General features: G+C 44.1%; 1 protein-coding gene across 2 annotated transcripts in view; it reads right to left on the bottom strand.

Moving 5' to 3' along the window:
- The window catches only part of gcna (germ cell nuclear acidic peptidase), a 40,365-nt gene extending 28,392 nt beyond the window's left edge, over positions 1-11,973 (bottom strand). Inside the window, exons 1-2 of one of the 2 annotated variants that reach the window (XM_072595172.1) lie at positions 11,876-11,973; positions 4,853-4,959 (exon numbers count right to left, since the gene is read on the bottom strand). In XM_072595172.1, coding sequence (XP_072451273.1) covers positions 4,853-4,942 — 90 coding nt within the window. In that variant the 5' untranslated portion in view covers positions 4,943-4,959; positions 11,876-11,973. Of the gene's footprint in view, positions 1-4,852; positions 4,960-11,849 lie in introns of both variants that reach the window. The other variant, XM_072595173.1, reaches the window with a different exon arrangement.
- Positions 11,974-13,446: the final 1,473 nt, after the last annotated feature.

Here is a 13,446-nt window from a genome sequence, read left to right as displayed (position 1 = left end):
GTACCCCAACAGCAGATGTTCGGGAGTTACAGTCGCAGGCTATGCTGGAGGAGAAGCGGGAGTGGACAAGGGCAGGGTGCAGCATATAGGAAGGGGTGTGGTGTGGCTCCAATGGTAAACCCTGTCTACCGCAATCATTATTCCCATTCTAGGCCAAACTGACATATGGTAAGGACCGCGTGCCACGTGTCAAAAGTGGGGGGGGGGTTGTGTGGAAGAACAACAGTATTTCGGCACACTCATTACTCCTAGAAATATTGTGAACGATGTGTTATCTGTGCCACAAATAATGTGGGATGGGGAATACTGATGAGTCAGGCAGCACACCCCCAAACCCAAAGACCCTTTAAACATTTACAGATGGATTTTATTTAACTAACACCCAGCGAAGGGAAAAAGTATTGTCTGGCAATAGTTGATATGTTTTCCAAATGGGAGATAGCGTTCCCCACGTCTAAACAGGATGCCAGTGCAGTAGCCAAGACTTTGCTAACTGAAATAATTCCGAGATGGGGCATCCCTGAAAGGCTTAGTAGTGACAATGGGACACCATTTGTCAATAATGTCCTACAGTAGGTCAGTGATTACTTGGGAATAAACATGAGACAACACTGTGCCTATCACCCAGCGAGTGGTGGGGCAGTGGAAAGAGAGAATGCTACCCCAAAAAATACATTGACAAAATGCTGTGAGGAACTTGGGGTGACATGGACAAAGGCACTTCCAATTCTAGATCTAGAAGGAGAGGAAAAGCCAATCTTAACCCGTTTGAGATGTTGTTTGGTAGGCCGCTCAAAAAGGAATTGGCCCAAGATCTAAAGTAAGACAAATAATAGACCACTGTGAGGATGAGATATTATGTTACTGTATAAAACTCTCTACATTTTTGTCTCAAATACAAAATCAAGTGAAGGCAGCACAACCCAACCAGCAGAAGGGAAGCTGCACAACCTAGAACCTGGAGACTGGATAGTGGTGACAGACTTCAGGAGGAAAAGCTGGAAGACGAAGAGGTGGCTGGGGCCGTTTCAAGTGCTCCCCACAACATAGACAGCTGTTAAGATAGCCGAAAGAGCCACATGGATACACGCCAGCCATTGCAAACGTGTAGCTGGACCTGAGGAGACATCAGACGATGCTGGAGCCAATTACAGAGAGCCTGGCAAGAAATGGGCGGCACAGTGGCGAGCACTGCTGCCTCACAGCGCCAGGGACCCAGGTTCAATTCCAGCTTCGGGCAGCTGTCCGAGTGGAGTTTGCACATTCGCCCCGTGTCTGCGTGGGTTTCCTCCCACAATCCAAAGATGTGCAGGTTAGGTGAATTGACCGTGCTAAATTGCCCGTAGTGTTAGGTGCAGGGATAAATGTAAGGGAATGGGTCTGGGTGGGTTGCTCTTCGGAGGGTCAGTGTGGACTTGTTGGGCTGAAGGGCCTGTTTCCACACTGTAAGGAATCTAATCTAAGAATCTAAGAAATGCTAGCTGTCTGCTTCTGCGGGCGGAAACTACCCTGACCCTGATAGGGGGAAGCAATTAGGGCAAATCTCGTGCCACCACCCGAACTCAAGGCTAACTGCAGTCCCAATGCTGACACACTGCTGACCACAGCCTTCCATATAGTGGAAGGCAGGGGAGAAACGTGTATTTACACAAATCAGGGGAGACTCCATTTGGTGATCTCCCAGTGTACTACGACGTTGTTCTTGAACAATGACTCTTCTCAGCAACCTACGCAAATGGTACGACCATTAACATTGCTTGTTCCTTTATCAATAATCAGACCAGGCAGGTATAATATGGGCCTGTGGAGAGAGAGAGAGTACCACCACCTCCCCCTGGGATGGAAGGGTACCTGCTACCCCGCTGTACTGTCCACTGGCATGACAGCGTTCGTCCCAAAGACCAGTAAGGGGCAAACCCGAAGGGACATCCCACGGCATTGGAATGGGTACACACTCGCAGACCCCTGGACTACACCAGGAGCAAACATTGGGTGGTCTATTCTCTTGGGAGCAGGGACAATGGTGGCAATAAACAAGATTAATGGCCTTGCATATAGTGTATTACTGTTAGTAAATGAGACGGAGGAAGGTCTAACACTCATTAATACTGAGTTAACGGCAGTAAGGGAAGCAGTGGTACAAAACCCATCAGTACTATACATACTGACAGCCAAGGGAAGGGGAGTCTGCAAATGCTGTTTTAATATTCTTGATGAGGCCCAGAATATCACTAGTGTAGTAAATCATATGAAGGTGGCATTAAGACCACCTCCCCCAGAAGATGACTCCCGGTTCCAATGGCTTACCTCCTTTTGGGGAGGATGGGGGTATTGGATCCTATACTCTCTACTGGTTGTAGGACTGGTCATACTCATAGTGCTTTGTATAGGACCCTGCTTGTGTACCTGCCTATGGCATTTGCTTAAGAGTGCAGCAGGATACCAAATGGTAAAACGATCAGAGGCCCCACAGCAGGAAGATCCAATTGCATGGATCCCACCATACCGTAAAGTTGAAGTATGTGATGTGTGAAAATGGGCTATGTACAGGGCACATCAGAGCAAGTGACAATACCACCAGAAAGCTGTGTTACAGGTGGATGGTGTCTAAGGAAAGGTCGAATGCTCCCTAAGCAGTTTGATGTATAGCTATCTGGCTCTATATATTTTATATGTCATTATTGTCATAAAATGACAAAAAGGGGGGAAATGTAATGGAAAATGAACATTTATTGTGAAATCTATAAAAGCATAGGAAAACAAAGAAGTAAGGGCCTGACTTTGCATAAGCAAGCATTGCAGACAGACAGAAAAAATATAAAGTTAAACCAATCTATCTGCAGAATTTACAAGGCCAGTAAAATACCATTTCACCAGTCAAGGAATGAGAAAAACAACTCCATATATGGAAAGAAACGCAAATGTTCCAGGCTCCTGGCCTTGAGGTGTTGATAAGGAGAAGCAAATTATAGTATAAAGGGAATATGTGAAAGCTATCAGGCGCCCCTTACATGGAGCTATCTTGCCAATATATGGGGTTCCCTGAAGAGGTTACAAATAAACTTTTTCTTTGCTCTTGCTAGCATTTGAGTCGAGTCGATTTAATTTCCACAACAACACTATAGAACAAAGTTCCACTGACGAAATTATGGAATATCAAAAGTTATGTCAGTTCCCATGGTAATGTCTAGGTGAGTCTAGATAAGAGACGACAAAGAAAGATGTATCTTTACGTTAATGCATAGCAACTGTGAAACTTGGGTATATCAGTTATCAGCTTGCACTGATCCAATGCTTCTAAGATAGGACAATGAACCCAAGACACTATAAAATGTTAAGAAAAGTGAGAGACATAGAAACTAGGAGCAGGATTAGGTCATTCAGTCCTTTAAGCCTGTTCTGCCATCCAATGTATCACAGCTGATAGTGGAAGTATGTTAGATACATTCTCCAAACACCCCTTGATGACGTTAATAGCTAAACATAGAATATGTTCAAGCAAGAGATAGTTGGTAACTTAACATTATCAATATAAATTATGAGCAGCAATGACCAAAAGCTTCATTTTAATAGACAGAAACAAGTCCTATGAGAATTTCATCCTACTTACTCCAGATATATCCCTGGCAGAAATATTCAGGTTAAGTAGTGGTGGGGTGGGGAGAAGTGAAACAATGCAGATGAGGTGAAGAATACTGAATTGTACTGTTCAGATTAACTAAACTACTGTTCAAACAGATACAACTCTAAACAGCTTATGTTATCTTGTGTACAAAAAGGTAATAATCTTCAATAACTAACATCATTGTTACAAAAACAGAAGTTGCTGGAAAGGCTCAGCGAGTCTGGCAGCATCCGAGGAGAGAAATCAAAGTTAACATTTCAGGTCGGTTAACCCTTCCTCAGCTAGAAAAATGTAGGTTTATATGTTGAAGATAGGGTGAGGGTGGGGAATAAGGAGTAAACAATAGTTAGGGATAGAGCCCAAAGAGAGAGAACAACAGTTGGACAGACAAAGGAATCAATAACAATCTGGCTGGGAGGATGCATAGCTATTAATGGACACTGTTAGTGGGCAGCACGGTGGTACAGTGGTTAGCCTCACAGCACCAGAGACCTGGGTTCAATTCCCGCCTCAGGCGACTGACTGTGTGGAGTTTGCACGTTCTCCCCGTATCTGCATGGGTTTCCTCTGGGTGCTCCGGTTTCCTCCCACAGTCCAAAGATGTGCAGGTCAGGTAAATTGGCCATGCTAAATTGCCCATAGTGTTAGGTAAGGGGTAAATGCAGGGGTATAGGTGGGTTGCGCTTCGGCGGGACGGTGTGGACTTATTGGGCCGAAGGGCCTGTTTCCACACTGTAAGTAATCTAATCTAACAATGGGTAATGTGTAATGGCAGACTATGTAATAACAAGGCCTGGCATTTGTTGTAGAGGGCTAAGACATGGGAGAGTTCAGGCCTTAAAATTAGTGAACTCGATATCGAGTCCAGAGGGCTGCAGGGTCCCCAAGCAGACTGAGACAGAGGTGCTGGCCAGAAAACAGAGTGATGCGTTAAAGTGACAGGCAACTGGAAGCTCAGAGTCTTTTTTTGCGGGCAGAATGTAGATATTGTGCAAAAGTCACCCAGTCTACACTTGGTTTCCCAAAAGTAGAGGAGACCACATTGTGAACAGCGCAGAGTGCTGCTTTGCCTGAAAGGTATGTTTAGGAGGAAGTAAACGGGCAGGTGTTATACCTTCAGTATTGCATGGGGCTTGCAATATAAATATTTATTTCAGTTGCCATACGTGAGGGATACAGAATTAATTTCAAATGCAATCCTATCCTTGTACATAGGATCATCTTCACCTGTGCTTCAATGGCATTCAAATCACCATGTTCTGTCCAACCAAGTCGACCAGCTACACGCTGGAACAGGCTGCGTGTTTCTTCATCCATACTGGTCCAATAATCACCTGCAAAACCATTTCTACTTAGTTAAAAAAAGCACAAACCAGTCCAGCACAAAGTCACACAAATGCTATGTTAATTTGAAAAAATGCAGATCACAAACAAAGACAAAACAATCATTCTCACGGAAATCGCAAGTTACTTCCAGGAAAACTGACACATGCATTCAAATGGCTCAGGTTGCCCAATATTGACATACTCTACATTTACAGCACTTGAAACTCTGAAACAAACGCTAAAAGCTCATACATTTGCCAAAGTAATCAGCAACATCACATTCTGGGAGGCAATAAGCAATTGGACCTGTAAACATAAAAAAAACTAGGTAGATTATTAACTATTCCAAATCAATGGGAATAAAACTCATAACTGCAGGATCTAGATAACTGACAGAACAAACAATATAAGAAAGAAACTGACATCACTCTCCACGGATTTCAGGTAAATGCCATCACAGCTGATACTGGGTGATAGCAAATGATCACAGAACTCTGCCAAGTAATGGGGAAAGATACAGCTCAACGAAGGCGAGACAAAGCATCAGTACAAAAGCAGGACGATTAGCTTGCTCCAGCTGCCTACTATTCTTCACTGAATAGCCACCTGAGACTTAAAAGGAGCAAATTACTGCAGATGCTGAAATGTACTGAAAACATCAAATGCTAGAGATCACAGAGGGTCAGATAGCATCCCTGGAGAGACAGAAAACCCCAGTGAGCCCATCATAGCAGCCTGTTCCTTCCCCACTAAGCTCATTTTCTCCTACCTTGACTCCATCCTCTCTCCACTTGTCCTGACCCTGCCCACATACAACCATCATTCCACTGATGCCCTCCACCATATTGACAATTTCCAATTCCCTGGCCCTAACTGCCTTCTATTCACCATGAATGCCTAATCCCTCTGCACCGTCATCCCCCAACAGGATGGTCTGAGATGTCTTGGCGTCTTCTTCAACCATCCACTACCACTCTCCTCAGCCAGGAGGAACTTATTCTCTTACTGAATCTCCTTTAATTCATCTCACTTCTGCCAAGGCAAAGGAGTGGCTATGGGTAGCCAGTTATGCCTTCCTCTTTTTGGGTTATGTGGAAGAATCCTTGTTCTAGTCTTATACTGGGCCCCTCCCACAACTCTTTTTGCTACATCGACAACTGGTTCTGTGTCGCTTCTGCTCCTGCCAGGATTTTGTTCATTTTGCCTCCAATTGCCACCCCTCTAATTTTCACATCGTCCGTTTCTGACACTTCCCTTCCTTTCCTTAACTTCTGTCTCCATTTTGAGGAATAAATTGTCCACCACAATCCACTAAAATGTTGCTAACTCCCATAGGAACCTTCACTACAACTCATCATACCCCGCAACCTGCAAGGAGTCCACCTGAATTTCCCAGTTCCTTCACCCAAGTCGACTCTGTTCAGATGATGTCACCTGCCAAAACAGGCGCTACTGACATGACTTGCTTCTTTAATAACCATGGTTTTTCACCCATTTTGGTTGACAAAGGCCTCAACCACATCTGACCTATCACCCATGCTTCCACCCTTGCCCTTTCTTATGACTCACAACAGTGTGATCGGGTTTTCCTTCTCATTTCTCAAGTCAATAGCCTCCACATTGAAAAATCCACGAATTCAGATAACCCCAGCAGAATGCCACCACCAATAACATTTTCCTCTCACTCTCCCTGTTTGCATTTCACAGGGATCATTCCCTCTGGGACACCTCTGTCCATTCCACAACCACCAACACCCCTTCCTGCCCCTCCCCATGTAACCACAGAAGGTGCAACACCTGCTCCTTCACCACCTCTCTGCTCACCAACCAAGGGCCCAGACAGTCTTTCCAGGTGAAGCAGCATTTTACCTGTACCTTCTCCAATCTTACATATTGTATTCACTGCATCCAAATTGGCCTACTTGAAACTGGAGAAACCAAACGCAGACTGGATGACCGCTTTGGGGATGACCTCCAGTCTGTGCGCAAGCATGACCCTGACCTTCATGAAGCTGGTCATTTTAGCACAGCATTCTACTCACATGCCCACGTGTCTCTCCTCAGCATGCTGCAGTGTTTCAGTGAATCACAGCACAAACTGATTAGGCACTTTATAGTCTTTTGGACTGAACACTGAGTTATACAGTCATAGAGAGGTACAGCACAGAAACAAACCCTACGGGCCAATTCATCCATGCCAACCAGATATCCTAAACTAATCTAGTCACATTTGCAAACACTTGGCCCATATCCCTGTAAACTTTCTTATTCCTATATGCATATAGCCAGATGGCTTTTAAATGGTGGAATTGTACTGACCTCCAACACTTCTCTGACAGCTCATTCCAAACATACAACCTCCTTTGTGTGAAAAAGTTGTCCTATAGGTTCTTTTTAAATCCTTCCCCTCTGACCCTAAACCTATACCTTCTAGTTCTGGACTCCCCCCACCCCTAGGAAAAGACCTTTACCCAATCCATGCTCCTCATCACTTTATAAACCTGCAGCCTGCCACCCTCCAGGGAAGACAGCCCCAGCCTATTCAGCTTCTCCACATAGCTCAAACCCTACAACCCTGGAAACATGCTTGTAAATCTTTTCTGAACCCTTTCAAGTTTCACGACAACTTTCTGATAGGAGGGAGACCAGGATTGCACACAATATTCCAAAAGCAGCCTAACCAATGTCTTGTACAGCCACAACAGGACCTCCCAGCTCCTATACTCAAATGTTCTGGCCAAGAAAGAAAAGCACACTAAACACCATCTTCACTATCCTATCTACCTGAGACTCCACTTTCAAGGAACTAAGAACCTACACTCCAAGGTCTCTCTATTCACCAACACCTTACCATTAAGTGCATGTCCTGCTCTGATTTGACTTTTCTAAATTAAACTCCATCTGTACCTTCTCGACCCATTGGCCCATTTCATTAATACCCTGCTGTACTCTGAGGTAGTTCACTTTGCTGTCCACAATACCCCCAATTTTGGTGTCATCTGCAAACTTGCGAACTATACCTCCTATGTTCACATCCAAATCATTTTCATAAATGACGAAAAGCAGTGGACCCAGCACCGATCCTTGTGGGACAAAACTGGTCACAGGCCTCCAGTCTGAAAAGCAACCCCTCACCAATACCACCACCCTCTGTCTTCCACCTTCAACTCAGTTCTGTATCCAAATGGCTAGTTATCCCTGTATTCCACGTGATCTAACTTTGCTAATCAGTCTATCATGAAGAACTTTGCCGAACAGCTGACTGAAGTCCATAGAGATCACATCCACCACTCTGCCGTCATCACTCCTCTTTGTTGCTTCTTCAAAAAACTTAATCAAGTTAGTGAGATATGATTTCCTGCATACAAAACCCCGCTGATTATTCCCAAATCAGTCCTTGACTATCCAAATACATGTAAATCCTGTCCTTCAGGATTCTCTCCCAACAACTTGCCCACCATCAATGTCAGACTCACGGGTCTATAATTCCCTGGCTTTTTTTTGCCACCTTTCTTAAATAGTGGCACTGCATTAGCCAACGTCCAGTCTTCCAGGGCCTCACATGTGACTATCGATGATCTGAATATCTCAGTGAGGGGCCCTGCAATCACTTCCTTAGCTTTCCACAGAGTTCTAGGGTACACCTGATCAGGTCCTGGGGATTTATCCACCTTTATGCATTTTAAGACACACAGCACATTCCCCTCTGTAAGATGGACATATTTCAAGATGTCACCATCTATTTCCCCACATTCTATATCTTCCAGGTCCTTCTCCACAGTAAACACTGATGCAAATTACTTGTTTGATATCTCTGCCATCTCCTGTGGTTCTGCACATAGGCTTCCCTGCTGATCTTTGAGGGGTCCTGTTCTCTCCCCAGTTACCGTTCTGTTAACGTATTTATAAACTCCCTTCGGATCCTCCTTAACCCTACTTGTCTAAGCTACCTCATGTCCCCTTTTTGCCCTCCTGATTTCCCTTTTAAGTATACTCCTAGTGCATTTATATTCGAAGGATTCACTCAATCTCTGCTGTCTATACCTGACAGATGCTTCCTTCTTTTTCTTAAGCCAAAACCTCAATTTCTCGAGTCATCCAGCATTCTCTACATTGACCAGCCCTGCCTTTCACCCAAAAAGGAACATGCTGACTTTGGACTCTGGTTATCTAATTTGTGAAGGCTTTCAATTTTCCAGCCAGCCATTTACCAACAATCATATGCACCCAATCAACTTTTGAAAGCTCTTGCCTAATACCGTCAAAATTTCCTCCAATTTAGAACTTCAACTTTCAGATCTGGTCTATCCTCTTCCATCACAACAGGGCGACCGCTGTATCTGCAGAATCCTTTTCTGCGGTTTTAGTCACCCACAGTTTACTTCCACTTGAACATATTTCAGGGAACATTCCAGAACCAGGGACCAAGGATCTGCCAGAAAGGTAAATTTCCTGTTTAAATGAATGCAATTTTGGGCTTCCGTGGTAGGTCTTGGAACATATCCCCGGCGGGTCCAGAGGGACTAATGTGTTTTAAAACTAATACAATGATAGTCGCTGGCCCCGAGGTGCTCCCCCCACTGACACCTCAGTCACTTGCACTATTTGCCAAGGGCAGGTCAAGTTTTGCAGCTTCTCTAGTACGTACATTCAAATACTGAATCAGAAAATTTTCTTGTACACACTTAGCAAATTTCTCTTCATCTAAACGCAAAACACTATGGCTGTCCTTGTCTATGTTTGGAAAGTTATAACCCCCTACCATAACCACCCTATTCTTCTTATAGATAACAGATCTCCTGACACGTTTGTTTCTCAATTTCCTGCTGACTATTGGAGGATCTATCGTATAAACCCAATAAGGTGATCATCCCTTTCTTACTTCTCAGTTCCACTCAAATAATTTCCCTGGATGTATTCCTAGGAAGATCCTCCCTAAGTACAGCCAGAATGCTGTCCCTCATCAAAAACACCACAACCCCTCCTCTCTTGCCCTCCCTTTCTATAGCATTTGTATGCTGGAACATTAAGTTGACAGTCCTGTCCATCCCTGAGCCACGTCTCTGTAATTGCTATGATATCTCAGTCCCATGTTCCTAACCATGCCCTGAGTTCATCTGCTTTCCCTGTTAGGCCTCTTGCATTGAAATAAATGCAGTTTAATTTATCAGTCCTATCCCATTCTCTGCTTTGTTCCTGCCTGCCCTGACTGTTTGACTTTCTGCTTTTCCCAACTGTATCAGTCTCAGACTGCTCTCTTTCCTCATTATTGCCCTGGGTCTCACCCCCAACCTTACTAGTTTAAATCCTCCCAAGCAGCTATAGCAAATTTCCCTGCCAGTATATCAGTTCCCTTCCAATTCAGGTGCAATCCTTCTTTCTTGTACAGGCATGGGAACAGACCTGCCACACTGCCTGCCCACAGCATGGTCACAGGGAACACAGGAAACCAAGCCTGTCCAAACCATACAAGAAATACCCAGAATGCCTCAACATTGACCAAACAGGTTGACATGAGAAACCAGACATGACCATAGTCACTCAGACCAGGGAATACACTTCCCAAGACAAAAACAATAAGCTTCCTGGACCCGATCAACACAGCTGTCCCAATGATACCAAAGCCACACAAAGAACAGGTCAGACAGAGAGGCACTAGGATACCTCGCTCACAGGAGAGAAACAATGGAAACATCTTACTGCCAAGGAAAGGGACATTCTCACTTATCCTACACTACCTGCCTCTCTCTCCTACCTTTCCTGGCAGTAACCAATCTACCTGACTGTATCTGCGGTTTTTCTCCCTTCCTATAACTGCCATGCATCACAGCCCATAGCTCCTGTAAATTCCTTATTGTCTCTAACTGCCTCTCCAAATGATCCTTGTTATCTAAAAGGATTCACAACCAAACATACTTACTGCAGACAGTCATCAGCAACATGGAAATTCTTCCTAATGTGCCACATCTGACAGAAAAAGCACATCACACTATCAAAGGCCATACATGTACTTTAACAATCTGCAGACCCAGAAAATAGCACAGTCTTACTGCTCTAAAAACATTGCTCCAGGCTAACTTAGTACCTATGTTTTATAGTTTTAAATTGTAATCAAGAGATATATCTCAATAAAACATAAAACCAAAAATAACCCACTGTACTATTAAAACAGACAACAAGGTTGCACTTAAAAACCTTGCACTTATCTATCTTGTGCTGTAAGCTTTAAGTTGTAAACCAACTCACATTCCTTTCCTTTCTTTTAGCTTGTTATATTCTGTCACCATGTCCTGACTCTGCTTCCCCCACCCCAGTGAGACTGTGTTCTTTCAAGTCTGGCATTTTTATGTCATTGTCACATTCTGATCACCTAATCTGAACTATCAACATCATTTCTGCCCCAGCACTCTAGACACACTACCCCCACACTTTCCCCCAACTATAGCATAAACGCTGTACACTTCACATTTAATCTCTGATGAAGGTTTATCTAGACTTGATTTGGAGATGCCAGTGATAGACTGGGGTGAACAAAGTTACAAATCACACAACACCAGGTTATAGTCCAACAGGTTTAAGTGGAAGCCCTAGCTTTCGGAGCGCCGCTCCTTCATCAGGTGATAGTGGAGAGCTCAATCCTAACACACAGAATTTGTGTGTGTGTTAGGACTGAGCCGTCCACAACCACCTGAAGGAGAGACGCTCCGAAAGCTAGTGTACTTCCCATTAAACCTGTTGGACTATAACCTGGTGTTGTGTGATTTTTAACTATCTAGACTTGAAACGTTAGCTTCCTCTGCCTGCATGGATGCTGTCTGACCCGCTGTGACCTCCAGCATTTGCTGTTTTCGGCCAACACACACACACACTGCAGACCAGACCCGACCCAATCGCTCACCGGTACCCGAAGGTCGGACGACTCACCCAGCGAGAGTTTGATTCCCCGCCCCTGAACTTTCACAGAAACTACAAACGATAAACTTCAGGTCAGTTCCTTCTCGAGACACGGGGGGGGGGGGGGGGGGGGGGAACAATCGGGTCAAAGGTTGACTTTTGAATTCTGGCGCCAGACGGTGGCATGGCGGGGGTCCACGTCTGCGCATGTGTTGCTTTTAACCCCGCCCAATCCGAACACGTCACCAGTTTGGCATCTGGCGGTGGGTGGAGAGCAGATTGTTGTAGGTCACTTTGGGTAAGTCAACGCTGGAAGTTGTCATGGTGATCGGTCATTGGTCATTCACCAAGCTATTGTTCAGAACGGAGGACAACTGATCAAGGGATAAGGCCGCGTATGATGACAGTTACTCATGGCTAACTGCCTGATGGACAGTTCAATGGAGAGGTAGTGAAAAAGAGCTAATTATACAAAATTAAAAATCACACCACACCGGGTGATAGTCCAACAGGTTTATTTGGAAGCTATAGCTTCTGATCATGATTCTGCTCGACAAGCACCTGATGAAGCAGCCCTTCCCAATAAACCTGGTGGTCTATAACCTGATGTTGTGCGGTTTTTAATTTTATTATACATGTTCAGAATTAGTGTTTTTGCCAAGTTTCACATTCTGCTTCTGCAGTGTAAAATTCAGCATCTGTTTAACTCGCTTTGCCTGAAAGATGAATTTCAGCTGGCTGGCTTGTTCAGAGAACATTTATTACATTACTTAGTTATGCATTTAAACAAGCTTTCCTATCAAATTTATTATTAGACCTTTTATTGATAGCAATAATTTTACCATGGGTGTTTTGCAAGAAAATTGTCATGCATAATCAATGAAAATCTTGTCAGAGAATCATACAGGACAGAAACCGATCCAGTGGTTCATGCCCACCACATTTGCGATGTCATACAAATTTGAGTTTAAACTGCAATCACCCAGATTTAAATAGTTTTGATGTGAATGCATCTGCTTATGTTATCCCCTTAAGAAAACTACAAGTTAACACAAGGCAGATGAAGACTGCTTGAAGCTACAGCTGTGCATTTGAATGGGCACAGGCCAAGGAGTGTGAATTAGGAACATGGTAGAGAAAGAAGGCCTCATCTTCCCCCATCAGCTGTGCTTGAGCAACATGGCCCTTTGTGTATGACAGATGGGGTAGTTCTGGAATTGGGCACACGGACTGTTGGAGTTAGAACCCAAAAAGGCAGTGCGGCATTGTCAGTTCAGCATCCAGCTACAAAAAGTTCATATTTAAATCCAACCTTGCAGCAGGGGGTTATATCTTCAAAATAATTTTGAAAAATATTTTTATTAGCATCTAGAATCAAAAGTTCTAACTAAGCCACAAACGCATCTACTTCAAAAAGACAACAGATGGTTAAACAACTGGGTTACACAAAAAGACCAATGACTGACAACTTAGAAATAAAAGGTAAACTTAAGAAAGGGATAAGAGATATTTCAATTACAATTAGGTCATTTCAAAAGTAAGGTGGGGGTGGTGGTGGAAAGGCAACTGCAGTGCAGTAGAATTTACTATTAATCACACAC

The sequence above is a fragment of the Chiloscyllium punctatum genome, chromosome 25 (genome assembly GCF_047496795.1).
Source record: "Chiloscyllium punctatum isolate Juve2018m chromosome 25, sChiPun1.3, whole genome shotgun sequence".
Classification (NCBI taxonomy): domain Eukaryota; kingdom Metazoa; phylum Chordata; class Chondrichthyes; order Orectolobiformes; family Hemiscylliidae; genus Chiloscyllium; species Chiloscyllium punctatum.
The sequence above is the reverse complement of the archived record's forward strand: the minus strand, read 5'-3'. Positions and strand labels throughout refer to the sequence as shown.